This window comes from Schistocerca gregaria, chromosome 7 (assembly GCF_023897955.1).
Source record: "Schistocerca gregaria isolate iqSchGreg1 chromosome 7, iqSchGreg1.2, whole genome shotgun sequence".
In the NCBI taxonomy this organism is placed as follows: domain Eukaryota; kingdom Metazoa; phylum Arthropoda; class Insecta; order Orthoptera; family Acrididae; genus Schistocerca; species Schistocerca gregaria.
The window spans coordinates 422,123,241-422,146,215 of record NC_064926.1 but is presented as its reverse complement, the minus strand read 5'-3'; the positions used below and the strand labels follow the sequence as shown (position 1 = coordinate 422,146,215).

The window sequence follows — 22,975 nt, the reverse complement described above, 5'->3', positions numbered from 1 at the left end:
AGCCTGTGAACGAGTATCTCGAAAACGGCGAAGCTGGTCGAATGTTCACGTGCTACTGTTGTGAGTATCTACGGAAACAGGTAGAAGAACAAGTGCTAAATGGTTGGACGTCAGCAACTCTTCACAGAACGTGGGGTTTCGGGAACTTGTCTGCTCTGTAAAGCAGGATGAAGGATGACCTGTGGCATCTATCCCAAAAGAGTACAATGCTGGTGCACGCACAAGCGTTTCGGAGCACACCGTCCAACGTTCATTGCAAAACGTGGAGCTCCGCGGCAGAACATCCCTACGTGTTCACATGTTGCCCCACGCCATTGTCAGTGGGCGCAGGACCATCGGGATTCGTCCGTCGATCAATGGAAACTTGTCGGTTCTTCGGTGAATCACATTTTTGGTATGCTAGGTAGATGGTCGTCTCCACAAACGGCATCATCGAGGTGAATGGCGTCTGGAAACGTGCAGCGCGCCACGGTCGCTGGCGGGTGGGAGCGGCATTATGCTACGGCAGACGTTCTCCTGCACTTGCATGTGACCCGTGGTGGTAATCGAAGACACACTGACAACTGCGAACCACCTCTTCCCCGACATCAACGTCATTTTTCAGCAGTGCAAATATCCGCGTACCGGAGACAAAACCGTGCTGCAGTGGTGTGAGGAGCATTATAAGAAACTCACTTCGATGTCTTGCCGACCAAGTTTGCCTGGTGTAAACACTATGGAACCCATCTGGGCCGCTATCGGGCGCCACTACGCCGTACGCAAATCAGCGGTCTCTAATTAAGCGAATTCACGAAAGAAGATGAAGTAAATATTCCAGAATTCGAAACTAGAACAGCATGAGAGACATAAAAGTAGATATCTTAGGTGTTGAGAAACAACTCAAATCACTTAAAGAGGGCAAGTCCCCGGTGTAGATGGTACAGCAATCGGGTTCCTCTCAGAGCATGCAGACACAATATCGCCTTTCTTAGCAACCATATACAACCGCTCACTTGACGAAAGGTCTGTTACTAAAGACTGGAAAGTAGCACAGGTCACACCAATATTGATGATAGGAAATAGGAGTAACCCACTGAATTACAGACCCATATCACTGACCTCAATGTGCAGTAGGATTTTGGAGCATATACTGTACAAGAACATTATGAATCAGATGGTTCAAATGGCTCTGAGCACTATGCGACTTAACTTCCGAGGTCATCAGTCACCTAGAACTTACAACTAATTAAACCTAACTAATCTAGGGACATCACACACATCCATGCCCGAGGCAGGATTCGAACCTGCGACCGTAGCGGTCGCTCGGCTCCGGACTGTAGCGCCTAGAACCGCACGGCCACTCCTGCCGGCCATTATGAATCACCTCGAAGAAAATGACTTACTGATACATAACCAACACGGATTCAGAAAATATCGTTCTTGATCAACACAGCTAGCTCTTTATTCCCATGAAGTCATGAGTGCTGTCGATAAGGGATCTCAGATCTATTCCATAGTCCTATATTTCCAGAAGTCTTTTGATAACGTTCCTCACAAGCGACTGTTAATCAAATTGCGAGCATATGGAGTATCGTCTCAGTTGTGTGACTGGATTCGTGATTTCCTCTCAGAGAGGTCACAGTTCGTTTTGATAGACGGTAAATCATCGTGTAGAACAAAAGTGATATCTGGTAGTGTCATAGGACCTCTGCTTTTCCTGATTTATATAAATGATCTACGTGATAATCTGAGCAGCCCCCTTAGATTGTTTGCGGATGACGCTGTAATTTACCCTCCAGTAAAACCATCAGTTGATAAATTCCAATTACAAAATGTTCTCGAGAGAATTTCTGTATGGTGCGAAAAGTGGCATTAGCACTAAACAAAGAAAAGTGCGAGGTCATCTACATGGATACTAAAAGAAATCCGACAAATTTTGGGTATACGATAAATCGTACAAATCTAAGGGCTGCCAATTCGACTAAATTCCTAGGAATTACAATTACGAGCAACTTAAATTGGAAAGACCACATAGATATTATTGTGGGGAAGGCGAAACAAAGACTGCGCTTTGTTGGCAGAACACTTCGAAGATGGCGACAAACCCATTAAAGAGACAGCCTACATTGCACTTGTCTGTCCTCTGCTGGGATATTGCTGCGCTGCATGGGATCCTTACCAGCTAAGATTGACGGAGGACATCGAAGAAGTGCAAAGAAGGGCAGCTCGTTTCGTGTTATCACGCAATAGGGGTGAGAGTGTCACTGATATGATAAGCGAGTTGGGATGGCAATCACTGAAACAAAGGCGGTTTCCTTTGCGGCGAGATCTATTTACGAAATTTCAATCAGTAACTTTCTCTTCCGAATGTAAATATTTTGTTGACTCCCACCTAGATAGGGAGAAATGATAATTATAATAAAATAAGAGAAATCAGAGCTCGAATGAAAAGATTTAGGTGTTTCTTTTTCCCACGCGCCATTCGAGTGTGGAACAGTAGAGAAGTAGTACAAAAAAGGTTCGATGAACCCTCTGCCAGACACTTAAGTGTGAATTGCAGAGTAACCATGTACACTACTGGCAATTAAAATTGCTAAACCAAGAAGAAATGCAGATGATAAGCGGGTATTCCGTGGACAAATATATTGTACTAGAACTGACATGTTATTACAGTTTCACACAATTCACATGAAAGAAGGTTGTATACATGGAAGGACCTGGAGATTCTTAGAGGTTTCAGATAGATGATATAATGGTAAGACAGAGATTTAGGAACCGGATTTTAAATTGTAAGACATTTCCAGGGGCAGATGTGGACTCTGACCACAATCTATCGGTTATGAACTGTAGATTAAAACTGAAGAAACTGCAAAAAGGTGGGAATTTAAGGAGATGGGACCTGGATAAACTAAAAGAGCCAGAGGTTGTACAAAGTTTCAGGGAGAGCATAAGGGAACAATTGACAGGAATGGGGGAAAGAAATACAGTAGAAGAAGAATGGGTAGCTTTGAGGAATGAAATAGTGAAGGCAGCAGAGGATCAAGTAGGTAAAAAGACGATGGCTAGTAGAAATCTTTGGGTAACAGAAGAAATACTGAATCTACTTGATGAAAGGAGAAAATACAAAAATGCAGTAAATGAAGCAGGCAAAAAGGAATACAAACGTCTCAAAAATGAGATCAACAGGAAATGCAGAATGGGTAAGCAGGGATGGCTAGAGGACAGATGTAAGGATGTAGAGGCATATCTGAAGAGGGGTAAGATAGATACTGGCTACAGGAAAATTAAAGAGACCTTTGGAGAAAAGAGAACGTCTTGCATGAATATCAAGAGCTCAGATGGAAACCCAGTTCTAAGCAAAGAAGGGAAAGCAGAAAGGTGGAAGGAGTATATAGAGGGTCTATAAAGGGGCGATGTTCTTGAAGACAATATTATGGAAATGGAAGAGGATGTAGATGAAGATGAAATGGGAGATATGATACTGCGTGAAGAGTTTGACAGAGCACTGAAAGACCTGAGTCGAAACAAGGCCCCTGGAGTAGACAACATTCCAGTAGAACTACTGACAGTCTTGGGGTGCCAGGCCTAACAAAACTCTACCATCTGGCGAGTAAGAAGTATGAGACAGGCGAAATTCCCTCAGACTTCAAGAAGAATGTAGTAATTCCAATCCCAAAGAAAGCAGGTGTTGACAGATGTGAAAATTACCGAACTATCAGTTTAATAAGTCACAGCTGCAAAATACTAACGCGAATTCTTTACAGACGAATGGAAAAACTGGTAGAAGCTGGCCTTGGGAAGATCAGTTTGGATTCCGTAGAAATGTTGGAACACGTGAGGCAATACTGACCCTACGACTTATCTTAGAAGCTAGATTAAGGAAAGGTAAACCTACGTTCCTAACAGTTGTAGACTTAGAGAAAGCGTTTGATAATGTTGAATGGAATACTCTCTTTCAAATTCTGAAGGTGGTATGTGTAAAATGCAGGGAGCGAAAGGCTATTTACAATTTGTACAGAAACCAGATGGCAGTTATAAGAGTCGAGGGGCATGAAAGTGGAGCAGTGGTTGAGAAGGGTTGTAGCCTCACCCCGATGCTATTCAATATGTATATTGAGCAAGCAGTGAAGGAAACAAAAGAAAAGTTCCTAGTAGGTATTAAAATCGATGGAGAAGAAATAAAAACTTTGAGGTTTGCCGATGACATTGTAATTCTGTCAGAGACAGCAAAGGACTTGGAAGAGCAGTTGAACGGAATGGACAGTATCTTGAAAGGAGGGTATAAGATGAACATCAACAAAAGCAAAGCGAGATTAATGGAATGTAGTCGAATTAAGTCGGCTGATGCTGAGGGAATTAGATGAGGAAAAGAGACACTTAAAGTACTAAAGGAGTTTTGCTATTTGGGGAGCAAAATAACTGATGATGGTCGAAGTAGAGAGGATATAAAATGTAGACTGGCAATGGCAATGAAAGTTTTTCCATTCGTGCATCCAGGTTCGTCGTTGAGTACACCATCGCAGGCACTGCTGTGTGTGATGCAGCGTCAAGGGTAACCGCAGCCGTGGTCTCCGTGCTGATAGTCCATGCTGGTGCAAACGTCGTCGAACTGTTCGTGCAGATGGTTGTTATCTTGCAAACGTCCCCATGTGTTGACTTAGGGATCGAGACGTGACTGCACCATCCGTTACAGACATGTTGATAAGATGCCTGTCATCTCGACTGCTATTAATGCGAGGCCGTTGGGATCCAGCACTGCGTTCCGTATTACCCTCCTGAACCCACCGATTCCATATTTTGCTAAAAGTCATTGAATCTCGACCAACGCGAGCAGCAATGTCGCGATACGATAAACCGCAATCGCGATAGGCTAGAATCCGACCTTTATCGAAGTCGGAAACGTGATGGTACGCATTTCTTCTCCTTACAAGAGGCATCACAACAATGTTTCACCAGGCAGTGCCGGTCGACTGCTGTTAGTGTTTGAGAAATCGGTTGGAAGCTTTCCTCATGTCAGCACGTAGGTGTCGCCAGCGGCGCCAACCTTGTGTGAATTCTCTGAAAAGCTAATCATTTGCATGCCTCAGCATCTTCTTCCTGTCAGTAAAATTTCACGTCTGTAGCTCGTCATCTTCGTCGTGTAGGAATTTTAATGGCCAGTAGTGTAGATGTAGATCTGTGTATAGACATCTAATGCCACGTACCTCTACAAACCTACCAACAAACTTTCGGACCCGCAGTATGCAGAACAGGTGATTGCAATGTTTTGGATCATCAGTGTATATAGTTCAGTCTTTCAGAAGCAAAATTGTTTTTTTAGTGAACGATGCTTGTTGCATTTATCTGTATAAGTTTAAAGTCCCCACTGAATACTATCTCACAAGCTCGATAGGAGGTGCAAAGCCAGTTATACACTCCTGGAAATGGAAAAAAGAACACATTGACACCGGTGTGTCAGACCCACAATACTTGCTCCGGACACTGCGAGAGGGCTGTACAAGCAGTGATCACACGCACGGCACAGCGGACACACCAGGAACCGCGGTGTTGGCCGTCGAATGGCGCTAGCTGCGCAGCATTTGTGCACCGCCGCCGTCAGTGTCAGCTAGTTTGCCGTGGCATACGGAGCTCCATCACAGTCTTTAACACTGGTAGCATGCCGCGACAGCGTGGACGTGAACCGTATGTGCAGTTGACGGACTTTGAGCGAGGGCGTATAGTGGGCATGCGGGAGGCCAGGTGGACGTACCGCCGAATTGCTCAACACGTGGGGCGTGAGGTCTCCACAGTACATCGATGTTGTCGCCAGTGGTCGGCGGAAGGTGCACGTGCCCGTCGACCTGGGACCGGACCGCAACGACGCACGGATACACGCCAAGACCGTAGGATCCTACGCAGTGCCGTAGAGGACCGCACCGCCACTTCCCAGCAAATTAGGGACACTGTTGCTCCTGGGGTATCGGCGAGGACCATTCGCAACCGTCTCCATGAAGCTGGGCTACGGTCCCGCACACCGTTAGGCCGTCTTCCGCTCACGCCCCAACATCGTGCAGCCCGCCTCCAGTGGTGTCGCGACAGGTGTGAATGGAGGGACGAATGGAGACGTGTCGTCTTCAGCGATGAGAGTCGCTTCTGCCTTGGTGCCAATGATGGTCGTATGCGTGTTTGGCGCCGTGCAGGTGAGCGCCGCATTCAGGACTGCATACGACCGAGGCACACAGAGCCAACACCCGGCATCATGGTGTGGGGAGCGATCTCCTACACTGGCCGTACACCTCTGGTGATCGTCGAGGGGACACTGAATAGTGCACGGTACATCCAAACCGTCATCGAACTCATCGTTCTACCATTCCTAGACCGGCAAGGGAACTTGCTGTTCCAACAGGACAATGCACGTCCGCATGTATCCCGTGCCACTCAACGTGCTCTAGAAGGTGTAAGTCAACTACCCTGGCCAGCAAGATCTCCGGATCTGTCCCCATTGAGCATGTTTGGGACTGGATGAAGCGTCGTTTCACGCGGTCTGCACGTCCAGCACGAACGCTGGTCCAACTGAGGCGCCAGGTGGAAATGGGATGGCAAGCCGTTCCACAGGACTACATCCAGCATGCCTACGATCGTCTCCATGGGAGAATAGCAGCCTGCATTGCTGCGAAAGGTGGATATACACTGTACTAGTGCCGACATTGTGCATGCTCTGTTGGCTGTGTCTATGTGCCTGTGGTTCTGTCAGTGTGATCATGTGATGTATCTGACCCCAGGAATGTGTCAATAAAGTTTCCCCTTCCTGGGACTATGAATTCACGGTGTTCTTATTTCAATTTCCAGGAGTGTATAAATGTTTCGCAAGTCCGTAGACGAACCTTCTTCCCCCAGTACCGCCCTCGACGAAGCCAAAGTACCACTTGCTTCAACGTCAGTGAGGTGATGCGAGCATTCGTAACCCTGCACACGTTATCGCTCACGTGCCGCGAGAACCCATTGCTTCCAATTACCGCTCGACAGAAGGCCACTGCTGTCGCACTTAAACTTTTCCATCCCAGCCGATGAACACAAATAAACAGTGGCTGACACACTCGACTCGTTTTGGAGAGAAGTTGGGCCAATTCTCCCTCTGTCGAAGCATGCATTGGTCTTCTACATTGGTTACAGCCAGCGTCGTGGTGGTCTCTATGAAAGGCGTGTCACTCCCTAATGGTTTTGCTAAGTTGTTTGTTAGCAAAAGAAAACTGCCGAAACTTAATTCATGATTCTCTTTAGTAGACAAGGGCGATCGTCACGACGACAAGGACGTCAGTGCGGTATTACAGGGCTGCGGGGATTTTTTTTTTTTTTTGGTCATTAGCCTTACGAATTGTTTGATGCAACCTACAAAGAGATGTATGAGACAGGCGAAATACCCTCAGACTTCAAGAAGAATATAATAATTCCAATCCCAAAGAAAGCAGGTGCTGACAGATGTGAAAATTACCGAACTATCAGTTTAATAAGCCACGGCTGCAAAATACTAACGCGAATTCTTTACAGACGAATGGAAAAACTGGTAGATGCAGACCTCGGGGAGGATCAGTTTGGATTCCGTCGAAATGTTGGAACACGTGAGGCAATACTGACCTTACGACTTATCTTAGAAGAAAGATTAAGAAAAGGCAAACCTACGTTTCTAGCATTTGTAGACTTAGAGAAAGCTTTTGACAATGTCGACTGGAATACTCTTTTTCAAATTCTAAAGGTGGCAGGGGTAAAATACAGGGAGCGAAAGGCTATTTACAATTTGTACAGAAACCAGATGGCAGTCATAAGAGTCGAGGGTCATGAAAGGGAAGCAGTGGTTGGGAAAGGACTGAGACAGGGTTGTAGCCTCTCCCCGATGTTATTCAATCTGTATATTGAGCAAGCAGTAAAGGAAACAAAAGAAAAATTTGGAGTAGGTATTAAAATTCATGGAGACGAAGTAAAAACTTTGAGGTTCGCCGATGACATTGTAATTCTGTCAGAGACGGCAAAGGACTTGGAAGAGCAGTTGAACGGAATGGACAGTGTCTTGAAAGGAGGATATAAGATGAACATCAACAAAAGCAAAACGAGGATAATGGAATGTAGTCAAATTAAATCGGGTGATGCTGAGGGAATTAGATTAGGAAATGAGACACTTAAAGTAGTAAAGGAGTTTTGCTATTTAGGAAGTAAAATAACTGATGATGGTCGAAATAGAGAGGACATAAAATGTAGACTGGCAATGGGAAGGAAAGCGTTTCTGAAGAAGAGAAATTTGTTAACATCGAATATAGATTTATGTATCAGGAAGTCGTTTCTGAAAGTATTTGTATGGAGTGTAGCCATGTATGGAAGTGAAACATGGACGATAACTAGTTTGGACAAGAAGAGAATAGAAGCTTTCGAAATGTGGTGCTACAGAAGAATACTGAAGATAAGGTGGATAGATCACGTAACTAATGAGGAGGTATTGAATAGGATTGGGGAGAAGAGAAGTTTGTGGCACAACTTGACTAGAAGAAGGGATCGGTTGGTAGGACATGTTTTGAGGCATCAAGGGATCACAAACTTAGCATTGGAGGGCAGTGTGGAGGGTAAAAATCGTAGAGGGAGACCGAGAGATGAGTACACTAAGCAGATTCAGAAGGATGTAGGTTGCAGTAGGTACTGGGAGATGAAGCAGCTTGCACAGGATAGAGTAGCATGGAGAGCTGCATCAAACCAGTCTCAGGACTGAAGACAACAACAACAACAACAACCTACAAAGAGCTGTGTCAACATCTTCCTTTCAGAGTGGCGCTTACCCCCTACGTCCTCAGTGTCTGTTGGATATATTCCAATCTCTGTCAACAGTTTTCATCCTCCACAGGTTCCGCTAGTACCATGGTACCTATTTCCTTATGTGTTAACACATGTCCTACCAGTTTATCGATTCTTTTCTTCAACGTTTTACACATGTTTTTCACCTCACCGATTATGTGGAGAACTGCCTCATTTCGTACTTAATAATCCATCAAATTGTCAACATTCTTCCATAGCACCACATCTCAAATGCGTCGACTCTCTTCTGTTATGTTTTTTTTTCCACAGCCCACGTTTCACTACAGTACAATGCTGCGCTTCAAACGTACATTTGGAGTCATTTCTTCCTAAAATTAAAGCCTATGTTTTATACCGGCAGAATTCTCTCTTTGAGGATTGCCCTTTTTGCCAGTGCATGTCTGCTTTTTATGTCCTCCTTGCTCCGTCCATTATGTGTTATTCTGTTGCCTAGCTAGCGGAATTGCTTAACTTCATCCACTTCTTGATCCCCAATTCTGATGTTAAGTTTCTCGCTTTTCTCATTTCTTCTATTTCTGATTACTCTCGTCTTTCTTCAATTCACTGTCATTCCATAGTGTATGCTCATTAAAGTGTTCATTCCTGCAATTCTTCTGCACTTTTACCGAGGTTAGCAGTCTCATCAGCGAATTTTATCATTGATATACTTTCACCCTGAATTTTTTGCCACTCTTGAACCTTTCTTTTTATTTCCGTCATTGCTTCATCGATATATAGATTCAACAGTAGTTGTGCAAGGCTACATGCTCATCTTACACTCTTCCCGATCGGAGCACTTAGTTCTTTGTTTTCCATTCTCAGCGTTCCGTCTTCGTTTCTCTGCATATTGTTATTAATCGTTTTTCCGTATAGTTTACTCCTAATTTATTGAGAATTTTGAATATTTTGCTCCATTTTACAATGTCGAATGATTTTTCGAGATCGATAAATCCTATTAAAGTGTTTTGATTTTTCTTTAGTCTTGGTTCCATTATCAGTCGCAACGTCAGAACTGCTCTCTGCTCTCTTTACCGCTCCTAAAGCCAAACTGATCGTCATCTAAGAGATCCTCTGTTTTATTTTCCACCCTTCTATATACTATTTCTTGTCAGCAGCTTTGTCGCATGAGCTGTTAAGCTGATTGTACGATAGTTTTCGCACTTACCTCCACCCTTGCTATCTTCGAAAATGTGTGGATGAGGTTTTCCGAAAGTGTGGCAGTAAATCTCCAGTCTCATATATCCTGCAAACCAACTGAAACAGCAGTTTGGTTGTCACTTCCTTAATGATTTTATAAATTTTGATGGAATGTCATCAGTCCCTTCCGTCTTATTTGATCTCACGTCTTCCAGAGCTCTCTTAAAATCTGACACTAATGCTAGAACCCTTTTGTCTTCCACACCGATTCCCATTTCTCCCTTTATCACATCATCAGTCAATTGTTTCCCATTGTGAAGGCCTTCAGTGTACATTTTCCATCTATCCTCTCTTTTCTCTGCAGTTTTACTGTTGATGTCGTTGTTTTATATTTCATCGAAAATTCTTCGGATTTTCTATAGGCTGAACCTGTCCTTCCAATGACCATTTTTCTGCAACTATTTTCCAGTATCCAGCAGTGATTTGGACTCCCTTCCCAGCCCAGGTATCGATGTGGAGGAAAGGTCAGAGACAGTTAGGCTTCTTGCGATGATCACAGTTTGCTCCCTTGGCCGTGTGTCGTCACTCATTTAAATGATCATAAAGTGTGTTCTACTGACATCGAGTAGGATAGAAAACTTTTTAGACAACTTTCATTCCCAAGTGACTTGTACTGTTGTATTCCTGTCCCTCTAATAACATCTTTGTAGTTTATTGTTTAGTCAATCAATTTAAGCATTACTTTTCAAAAATGTTCAAATGTGTGTAAAATCTTACGGGACTCAACTGCTAAGGTTATCAGTCCCTAACACACTGCTTAACCTAAATTATCCTAAGGACAAACGCACACCCATGCCCGAGGGAGGACTTGAACCTCATCTACATCTACATCTACATGATTACTCTGCAATTCACATTTAAGTGCTTGGCAGAGGGTTCATCGAACCACAATCATACTATCTCCCTACCATTCCACTCCCGACCGGCGCGCGGGAAAAACGAACACCTAAACCTTTCTGTTCTGGACCAGCCGCACAGTCCATGACTACAGCGCCTGCGACCGCTCGGCTAATCTCGCGCGGCAGCATTACTTTTGTTAGGCAGTGTTTCTTACCAGATACCTTCTTTGTACCTATATTTTTCTGTCTCACTTCTGTGGTTACACATTTTAGCATGTCCATTCCGCTTCAAATGAACCACCTACTGTGGTATTCATTATTGCAATATCTACAGCCTTAGAAAACTTTACATGCACATCTTCATTCCTCAATAGTTCAGTATCCCACTCTTACCACAATGATTATTCTGGACGTTTACCTTAAACCTCAGCCTACACTAACTACGTTACTAAATAATGTTGTGCTCGGAATTTACATCTGCTCCTGTACTTGCTTTACAATCCATTATCTGATTTCGGAATCTCTCTCTTGCCATGATCTAACCCAGCTGGGCTCTTCTTGTGTCTCCAGAACGTTTCCGTGTATACCACCTTCTCTTCTGATCTTTGAACAGTATTCGCTGTCACTAGATGAAATTTAGTGCAGAACTTAATCAGCACTTCTCCATCTCATTCCTATTACCGAGTCCATATTCTCCCATAACTGTTTCTTCTATTCCACACCCTACTACAGCGTTACAATCGTTCATGATTATTAAATTTTCATCTCCATTTAAATACTGAGTTACCTGTTCAATATCCTCATACGATTTCTCTGTCTTCTGCTTGTGAAGTTGGAATGTTTACCTGAACTATTGTTGGTGATGTTCTCTGTTGCCAGTCCTGATGAGAATAATTGTGTTAATAAATTGTTCTCAATAAGTGACACTCTTCCCTACCTTCTTATTCCCGATGAATTCTCCCCCATTACACCATTTTATGGTGCTGTTGGTATGAACCTAAACTCGTTTTATCAGAAATCCTTATCTTCTTCCATTCAGTTTCCTTGACCTCTACCGTATCTGTAGTGTGCCTTTGCATTTCCCTTTTCAGACGTTCTCGTTTCCCTACCACTTCTGTCCATACTCCAACTCCTAGAATGCTACCCTTTTGTTGGTAGTTCAATCTTTTACTCATGGCCAGACTATTACTGAAGTGATTAGAGTTACCATATTTGTCAAACTCACTGTTAAATTTCAATATAGACGAATGTATTGTTCTTAAACATAAATATGAGCCAGTCACGCCTTTGTCTTACAAACGAAAGACGGCTAAACTCGATACAGGCCAAAATGAAATACCAATTGTCACACGTTACTGTATGTGTGTCTGCTACACATATAAAACAGAGAAATTTGGATATCAGGGATCTCCTCCAAAAGCACTTGATCAGTTTCAATTAAGTTTGGAACAGAAACAGCAGCCCTTTCAAATATCAGCAGTGTGGAGTTTAAAACCTCCTAGCTTCAATAGGACTGGAGACAAGGGCAAAAAAGTGTCTTTCCAAGCCTCTGGTGTGTAACCTGCCCTACACAAAAGGCATGTTAGAAAAATATTGGACTGCCAAATCAACCTGCTTTACAGGGAGCAAGAAACGGTTTTTCGGACCCTGCCATGTACTCAGACCTACGTGACAGGCATGTTTTGCTGTAGTAGCATTGGTCTGCTTTGCATGGTGACGTGTGCGTGGGAGGGAGATGCATGAGGCACGTGGAAGGTGTAGAGGGGTAGTGGCCAGGTGAAAAAGAAAGAATGGAAGGTGAAGATGGATAGAGAGAGGGGAAGTGGATGTGGGTAGAGGGAGGGAAAGGAAGATATGATCAGAGAAATGTGGGAGGAAACGGACCAAAAGAAGAGGACGAGGAGATGAAGAGGCAGAGAGAGAGGGGGGGAGGAGGCAGGCAGAGGTGGGAAGATGAGGTGGACAGGCAGAAGGAGGAAGATGTGGACAGAGAGGGAGGGGGGAGGAGGTGTGTTCAGTATATGTGTCGAATGGAGGAGCCGCGGGGAAAACGCTATCTCTATATACAACAATGCAATCCAAGATACACGGCAGTAAGGGCTGACTGGCGTGGTAGACGCGAAGACTGCCGCAGTATTCATTCATATAATATCCACACGAATCTCTTCCCCGCTCACTGCAATGACAGGTATTGTTGAGGTCCTGTTTGCGGTGAAAGCGACACAAACTACTACCATTGCGCCGCAACTACCAGAAGATCAAAACCAACTTCTCTGATACAGCACTCTCGGTGTTTAGACATCGACAATCGATATCTGTATGTACTCGTGACCTGCAGGAATAAACAAGCAGTTACGCAAAATAAGGATTCAAGGATCCCTTACAAAGGGCACTACCAATTTCTATCCCTATGCTTGTCCTGTATGAACTTATGTTCCGTCTCTAATGACACCATCGCCGACGAAAGTTTAAACCCCAATCTTCCTTCCCCTTCACCTTTTTTTCTAAATAGCTACACGACTTTCTAGTGATTACGCCTTATTATAAGGCATTCAGAAAGAAACGAGCCGGACTCAGAGTACTTAAAGCCGCTGAACGAATCGTAGTGCCACTTCCTACAGAAGAATGCGTTGTCTAGAGCTGTAAGTCTACTGTAGGCTGTCGTAAGTAAGCATAGACTACGCCAGTATTTCTAGTAGCCTTGGTCTTGGTAACAGTACTATCTACACATTAGGTATGTTGCATACCTATCATTACAATCGCTTTGTTTATGTATGCCATGAGTGTCTTACGGCATTCCCCTAGAAGCCGGATGCAGTGAACTGTATAGGAACTGAGCGAGGATATACACTTATCAGCCAGAACATTACGACCACCGACCTACTATCGATATAAACCCGTCCAGGCGGTATAAGCGTCTTCTGGCGAGGAATGACTTCTCGTCAGAACACGCACGGTGCATGTACACTACTGGCCATTAAAATGGGTTACACCACGAATATGACGTGCTACAGACGTGAAATTTAACCGACAGGAAGAAGATGCTGTGATATGCAAATGATTAGCTTTTCAGAGCATTCACACAAGGTTGGCGCCGGCGGTAACACCTGCAACGTGCTGACATGAGGAAAGTTTCCAACCGATTTCTCATACACAAACAGCAGTTGACCGGCGTTGCCTGGTGAAACGAACGTTGTTGTGATGCCTCGTGTATGGAGGAGAAATACGTACCATCACGTTTCCGACTTTGATAAAGGTCGGACTGTAGCCTATCGCGATTGCGGTTTATCATATCGCGATATTGCTGCTCGCGTTGGTCAAGATCCAATGACTGTTAGCAGAATATGGAATCGGTGGGTTCAGGAGGGTAATACGGAACGCCGTGCTGGATCCCAACGGCCTTGTATCACTAGCAGTTGAGATTACAGGCATCTTATCCGCATGGCTGTAACAGACCTTGCAGCCACGTCTCGATCCCTGAGTCAACAGATGGGGACGTTTGCAAGACAACAACCATATGCACGAACGGTTCGACGACGTTTGCAGCAGCATGGACCATCAGCTCGGAGACTACGGCTGCGGTTACCCTTGACGCTGCCTCACATACACGTGCGATTTACACGTGCGATTGTGTGCTCAAAGACGAACCTGGGTGCTCGAATGGCAAAACGTCATTTTTTCGGATGAATCCAGGTTCTGTTTACAGCATCATGATGGTCGCATCCGCGTTTGGCGACATCGCGGTGAACGCACATTGGAAGCGTGTACTCGTCATCGCCATAATGGCGTATCACCCGGCGTGATGGTATGGGGCGCCATTGGTTACACATCTCGGTCACCTCTTGTTCGAATTGACGGCACTTTGAACAGTGGACGTTATATTTGAGATTTGTTAAGGCCCGTGGCTCTACTCTTCATTCGATCCCTGAAAAAACCTACATTTCAGCAGGATAATGCACGAGCGCATGTTGCAGGTGCTGTGCGGGCCTTTCTGGATGCGAAAAATGTTCGTCTGCTGCCCTGGCTAGCACATTCTCCAGATCTCTCACCAACTGAAAACGTCTGGTCAATGGTGGTGATGACCTGTGGTATCGTGTAGAAGCTGCAAGGGCAGCTGTTGCTGTACACGGCATCCAAGCTCTGTTTGACTCAATGCCCAGGCGTATCAAGGCCGTTATTACGGTCAGAGGTGGTTTTTATGGGTACTGATTTCTCAGGATCTATGCACCCAAATTGCGTGAAAATGTAGTCACATGTCAGTTGTAGTGTAATATATTTGTCCAATGAATACCCGTTGATCATCTGCATTTATTCTTGGTGTAGCAATTTTAATGGCCAGTAGTGTAGTATCAGTTAGCGTGATGTCCGTGTGTAGAATGGGGAAGATGAGATCTGACTGAGTTTGGCCGAGGGCAGACTGTGGTGGCCCACAGACACAACATGAGCATTTCGTAAACTTGAGGGCTTGTTCGGTGTTGGAAGAGTGCTGTGGTGCGTGTCTTCAACATGCGCCCAAATCAAGGTGAAGCCACATCCAGTCGTCGTTTGGTTGGGCGTCCATCCCTCATTACAGATGTCGGACGAGGTAGGCTGGGCACGTTGACAAAACGGGACAGGCGGCGTACTGTGGCCCAACTGACATCAGGCTTTAATTCCAGGCAGAGTGCAAGTGTGTGAACTCACAGTGCACCCGCCACTACTAACGATGGGCCTCCGTAGACGGATACCTATATTTGTGCCAATGTTTTACACCACGACTTCGGAAACTACGACTGAAGTGGGCACGTGACCATCGGTACTGGACGTTGGCGCAGTGACAGAGCGTTGCATGGTCTGATGAATCCCGATATCTTCTTCATGATGCCGATGGCAGAGCGAATCCGTCGTCTTCCAAGGAAACAGCTCCTTGACACCTGTACTAGAGGTGGAGGTGGCTCCATCAAGCCCTGGGGAACATTCACGTGGGTATTCGTGGGTTCAGTGGAGTTCGTGAAAGGTCTCATTTCGGCAAAGGAGTACTGTACAGTGGTTGCAGACCACGTACACCCCTTCCTGAAGATCATGTTTCCCGACGGCAGTGGCATTTTTGAAGAAATAATGCGTCGTTCTTTGACCTAGCCAATCAAATCGCTGCACGCACAACTTCAAGCGACCAGTGAGAGACGGTGTCGTCAAACTTTGTCATTTGGTTTCGTAAAAACGAACAAGTGAGCAATACAAAAATTGAGTACGAGACGGCAGCAAGCGAAATGCTGACCAGCTTCGTGCTTTATAATCTACGCTATGAGAAAATACTACTTCTAACTGCTGTGCTGGTGGTGGTGGCGGAGGGTGAGGGGGAGGGAAGGTCGCTTGTATTGCACGCGTATCACCCTGACTGGGGCAACGGCCTTGCCGCAGAGGATACACCGTATCCCGTGAGATCACCGAAGTTAATCGCTGTCGGGCGTGGTCGGCACTTGGATGGGTGAGCATCCAGGTCGCCATGCGCTGTTGCCATTTTTTGTGGTGCACTCAGCCTCTTGATCCCAACTGAGGAGCTATTCGACCGAATAGTAGCGGCTTCGGTCAAGAATACCATCATAACGACGGGGAGAGCGGTATGCTGACCCCACGCCCCTCCTATCCGCATCCTCCACTGAGGATGACACGGCGGTCGGATGGTCCCGGTAGGCCACTCGTGGCCTGAAGACGGAGTACCGTCCTGACTGGCTAACTTCAATACTAATTAACTCGGAAATGGTGCAACTTATTGAGTTTTCCTTAATAATTATTTCTCAGCACAAGCAACCCTGCAACATCCTGGTAAACTATTCAGCCTGTTTCTGACCGCCGTGTATAACAACTCTACAGTTTACAGCATTCTCATGAAACAAATAAATTCTTCCAATGATTAATGAGTATACGACAGAAACAACAACGGCCCGACAGCTCTACAATGAGACGAGCGTATAGCTTCTCCCATGATAATGGTTCACTTATTTCAACAAAATCTTCTGGAATATGTAGCGAATTTCTTTGGTCGAAAATAAGGAATTTGTGAAATTTCCTCACTTTTCACTGAGGCATAATGACTGTACTTGATGTTTTTTTAAAAGACGAATATTTAGTATTAAGGTAGTTGTTTCAGTACTCTTGAAGGCTGAATTTATTCAAAGAAAGCGTTGATGCTTACCTTCACCGAATTCCGTAGGGTGGCCGACCGAAATCATCCACGTGGCGTCCATGATCTCCCAGAGGCTGCCTGCCTGCGGGAAGATGGATCACTGCGTCACTACCAACCACAGTCACATATCAGGTGTCTCATCTAAGAGTCGTCGGGTGCATTTTCTCGAGTGTTTCGGCAGGTACTCGCTACATCGTTTTTTGCAGTGTGAGGATGGATTTAGCCTGAACATATATTCCTTACCACGTTTCGGTCATGCAGGTTTGTTGATCAAATGTTTAACGATCTTTTGGTGTCCTTTGTCGTTATCGGTAACGTTCGCACTTATAGAGAGCGAGCCACCTAGCCAATGTAATAATACAGCCGAGTCCAGTACCACTATCGACACATTTTCACAGGACGATTTCATGTCTATGATACGGGTACATCCATAATAATGGTAACGGGATGCACTGCGATTAAATTAGGTGATGCAGATAAAATTTCATTACGGATTGAGCAGAAAAATAGCTGATGATAGCCGAAATGGAGAGCATGTAAACTGACGACTGGCAGCTGGAAGAAAATAATTTCTCAAAAGAGAGAAACCTGTTGACATCAAATATAAATTTAAGTTCTAGGAAGTTTTTTTCTAAATGTATTCGTGTAGAGTGTGCCTTTGGACGACAGTGAAATGTGGTCGACAAAAATTCAGACAAGAATAGAATTGAAGCTTTTGGAAAGCGGCATTATGGAAGAATGTTGGATGCATTGTATGATTAATGAAGAGTACTCAGTCTAACTGGGGAAAAATAAATTTGTGCCACAATTTGATTTAAAGAAAGGATAGAAGAAATCCTGCCGTATCGAGCAGTGGTCAATTTGGTAATGGAGGAAAGTGTGGGGGGCTAAAACTACAGAGTGGGACAAAGGCATGACTACAGCAAGTAGGTTCAATTGGCTGTAGCTTGCAGTAACCATACCGAGAAGCAGAGTCTTGCATTCAATAGACTAACGCAAGGAGCTGCATCAGTCCAGTCTTCCAAGTGAACACCACAATAACGAACATGAAAATGTCTTCCGTGTTGTACTGTGCTCTGAGATTAAAGATGCGGCCACATGCAGTGTCCTCTGAAACTTGTTAGCCACACCTTTCTTGCCTGATTCGCCCTTCACGTGTGCCAGACAGCACCGCTCTGTCTGATCTGCCGCCACTGCCTCGCAGCAGCGCTATTCAATCGCTGTTGGCATGTAGCCTGCCCAGCTAGCCGCGATGTCCAACGGGCTGCTTCCCGAGTGGAAAGGCATTCCGGTCCCTGGCACGAATCCGCCCGGCAGATTAGTGTCTAGTCCGGTGTGCCTGTCAGCCTGTGGATGGTTTTTAAGGCGGTTTTCCATCTGGTTCCTCCTATTCTGCCTCAGTTGAACTATGTCGACGATTGAAACGCACAGTAATCCTGGGTTCAGTGTGGGGCGGCGGTGGGGTGGGTGGCCTGTTGTGGGGTTGTGAGTCACTGACGGCTACAGTGGGATGAAGCCTCTCCGTCGTTTCACGGTCCTCGGTTTAATCCACAATACGCAGGCTATTCTTCCTAGATAGCTGTCCCTGTCAAGTCGAAGATCACAACAAGTTACTCTACAAACGTTCCACCTCAAAAACATTTTTTTTTTTGTAATGAGCACAAACCAACCCTTTCCGTTGACTCTGGACGTCGTACGAAACATGTGGTCACCAATATTTTCTTCGTATGACTCCATATACACACTGCCAAATCCAAAGTGCACGTAGCTGCCAAAACACCAGAGAAAATGCTTTTGACGACTTGTACGAAAGGTATTATGTAAGAGTGAAAATCTTTACCAACGCTGGAAAATCGAACCCCGGTTTCCTGCTTACTAGGCAGGTGCATTAGCCACTAACCCACTTTGGCACGGCAGTTCACGTAGCTGCACGGATTAGCCTGGCATGACTTGCTCCTCGATCTCTATGTTCTGGAATAGCCCCTCAGCATCGAGCGTAAATGGGAAATACAGGCTTCAATCCAGCTGCAGATACTTATACAAATGAAATGACACAGTTTGGATCGAGGAGGGAGGCGTGCCAGGATAAACTGTGCAGTTGGCATAGTGGCTAACGCACATGCCAAGTGAGTGGAAGACATGGGTTCGATTCCCAACCTTGGCACAAATTTTCACTCGCTGTTGCAGTCTATTTACATAAAATCATATCAGTATGAGACCAGTAAAGTATGAAATCGTGTAGTTTTATTCATAATGTAGACTCCCATCACGATCTGCGAAGCTAACAATACACGAAATGAACCGTGACAAACTACCAATATTTTACTCGATAACGTGTACCATGAGCCAGGCTAGTATGAGACCAGTGAAGTCTGAAATCGTGTAGTTTTATTCATAATGTAGACTCCCATTACGATCTGCGAAGCTAACAATACACGAAATGAACCGTGACAAACGTCCAATATTTTACTCGATAACGTGTACCATGAGCCAGGCTAGTATGAGACTAGTGAAGTCTGAAATCGTGTAGTTTTATTCATAATGTAGACTCCCATCACGATCTGCGAAGATAACAATACACCAAATGAACCGTGACAAACTTCCAATATTTTACTCGATAACGTGTACCATGAGCCAGGCTAGTATGAGACCAGTGAAGTCTGAAATCGTGTAGTTTTATTCATAATGTAGACTCCCATCACGATCTGCGAAGATAACAATACACGAAATGAACCGTGACAAACTTCCAATATTTTACTCTATAACGTGTACCATGAGCCAGGCTAGTATGAGACCAGTGAAGTCTGAAATCGTGTAGTTTTATTCATAATGTAGACTCCCATCACGATCTGCGAAGATAACAATACACCAAATGAACCGTGACAAACTTCCAATATTTTACTCGATAACGTGTACCATGAGCCAGGCTAGTATGAGACCAGTGAAGTCTGAAATCGTGTAGTTTTATTCATAATGTAGACTCCCATCACGATCTGCGAAGCTAACAATACACGAAATGAACCGTGACAAACTTCCAATATTTTACTCGATAACGTGTACCATGAGCCAGGCTAGTATGAGACCAGTGAAGTCTGAAATCGTGTAGTTTTATTCATAATGTAGACTCCCATCACGATCTGCAAAGATAACAATACACGAAATGAACCGTGACAAACTTCCAATATTTTACTCGATAACGTGTACCATGAGCCAGGCTAGTATGAGACCAGTGAAGTCTGAAATCGTGTAGTTTTATTCATAATGTAGACTCCCATCACGATCTGCGAAGATAACAATACACGAAATGAACCGTGACAAACTTCCAATATTTTACTCGATAACGTGTACCATGAGCCAGGCTAGTATGAGACCAGTGAAGTCTGAAATCGTGTAGTTTTATTCATAATGTAGACTCCCATCACGATCTGCGAAGATAACAATACACGAAATGAACCGTGACAAACTTCCAATATTTTACTCGATAACGTGTACCATGAGCCAGGCTAGTATGAGACCAGTGAAGTCTGAAATCGTGTAGTTTTATTCATAATGTAGACTCCCATCACGATCTGCGAAGCTAACAATACACGAAATGAACCGTGACAAACTTCCAATATTTTACTCGATAACGTGTACCATGAGCCAGGCTAGTATGAGACCAGTGAAGTCTGAAATCGTGTAGTTTTATTCATAATGTAGACTCCCATCACGATCTGCGAAGCTAACAATACACGAAATGAACCGTGACAAACTTCCAATATTTTACTCGATAACGTGTACCATGAGCCAGGCTAGTATGAGACCAGTGAAGTCTGAAATCGTGTAGTTTTATTCATAATGTAGACTCCCATCACGATCTGCGAAGATAACAATACACCAAATGAACCGTGACAAACTTCCAATATTTTACTCGATAACGTGTACCATGAGCCAGGCTAGTATGAGACCAGTGAAGTCTGAAATCGTGTAGTTTTATTCATAATGTAGATTCCCATCACGATCTGCGAAGATAACAATACACGAAATGAACCGTGACAAACTTCCAATATTTTACTCGATAACGTGTACCATGAGCCAGGCTAGTATGAGACCAGTGAAGTCTGAAATCGTGTAGTTTTATTCATAATGTAGACTCCCATCATGATCTGCGAAGATAACAATACACGAAATGAACCGTGAGAAACTTCCAATATTTTACTCGATAACGTGTACCATGAGCCAGGCTAGTATGAGACCAGTGAAGTCTGAAATCGTGTAGTTTTATTCATAATGTAGACTCCCATCACGATCTGCAAAGATAACAATACACGAAATGAACCGTGACAAACTTCCAATATTTTACTCGATAACGTGTACCATGAGCCAGGCTAGTATGAGACCAGTGAAGTCTGAAATCGTGTAGTTTTATTCATAATGTAGACTCCCATCACGATCTGCGAAGATAACAATACACGAAATGAACCGTGACAAACTTCCAATATTTTACTCGATAACGTGTACCATGATCCAGGCTAGTATGAGACCAGTGAAGTCTGAAATCGTGTAGTTTTATTCATAATGTAGACTCCCATCACGATCTGCGAAGATAACAATACACGAAATGAACCGTGACAAACTTCCAATATTTTACTCGATAACGTGTACCATGAGCCAGGCTAGTATGAGACCAGTGAAGTCTGAAATCGTGTAGTTTTATTCATAATGTAGACTCCCATCACGATCTGCGAAGATAACAATACACGAAATGAACCGTGACAAACTTCCAATATTTTACTCGATAACGTGTACCATGAGCCAGGCTAGTATGAGACCAGTGAAGTCTGAAATCGTGTAGTTTTATTCATAATGTAGACTCCCATCACGATCTGCGAAGATAACAATACACGAAATGAACCGTGACAAACTTCCAATATTTTACTCGATAACGTGTACCATGAGCCAGGCTAGTATGAGACCAGTGAAGTCTGAAATCGTGTAGTTTTATTCATAATGTAGATTCCCATCACGATCTGCGAAGATAACAATACACGAAATGAACCGTGACAAACTTCCAATATTTTACTCGATAACGTGTACCATGAGCCAGGCTAGTATGAGACCAGTGAAGTCTGAAATCGTGTAGTTTTATTCATAATGTAGACTCCCATCACGATCTGCGAAGCTAACAATACACGAAATGAACCGTGACAAACTTCCAATATTTTACTCGATAACGTGTACCATGAGCCAGGCTAGTATGAGACCAGTGAAGTCTGAAATCGTGTAGTTTTATTCATAATGTAGACTCCCATCACGATCTGCGAAGCTAACAATACACGAAATGAACCGTGACAAACTTCCAATATTTTACTCGATAACGTGTACCATGAGCCAGGCTAGTATGAGACCAGTGAAGTCTGAAATCGTGTAGTTTTATTCATAATGTAGACTCCCATCACGATCTGCGAAGCTAACAATACACGAAATGAACCGTGACAAACTTCCAATATTTTACTCGATAACGTGTACCATGAGCCAGGCTAGTATGAGACCAGTGAAGTCTGAAATCGTGTAGTTTTATTCATAATGTAGACTCCCATCACGATCTGCGAAGCTAACAATACACGAAATGAACCGTGACAAACTTACAATATTTTACTCGATAACGTGTACCATGAACCAGGCTTTCAGGAATAGCACCTGCTGATATAGTTTGACTACTCTCCACAAGAATGCGCGCGGCTATAATGTTGCTGCGAGTGGTGGACAGCATCGTTATACGCTCTTCATAGGCGTCCGCAAGGGAGAGGAACAAGAGGGTGCTCTTGACCACGCGCATCCTGGAATCTGGCTACAGACTTCTTATTCACTAGTGAATTCTCTCGAATTTCTAGCAATGATTTTCTGTGACGCTACTAAACTGCAGATTAATGTTGTCTGTTGTGACCGGGAGTAAAGAATAACCACCTTTCTTCGGATATTTTTGGTTCTCATGCCA

The 22,975-nt window shown here is 44.3% G+C and overlaps 1 protein-coding gene across 1 annotated transcript in view; it reads right to left on the bottom strand.

The window, feature by feature from the left end:
• The window catches only part of LOC126282159 (uncharacterized), a 265,605-nt gene that overhangs the window by 166,868 nt on the left and 75,762 nt on the right, over nt 1-22,975 (bottom strand). The window contains exon 3 of the mRNA XM_049981675.1: nt 17,008-17,080. Within this exon, the coding sequence (XP_049837632.1) occupies nt 17,008-17,080 (73 nt within the window). The remainder of the gene's footprint in view (nt 1-17,007; nt 17,081-22,975) is intronic.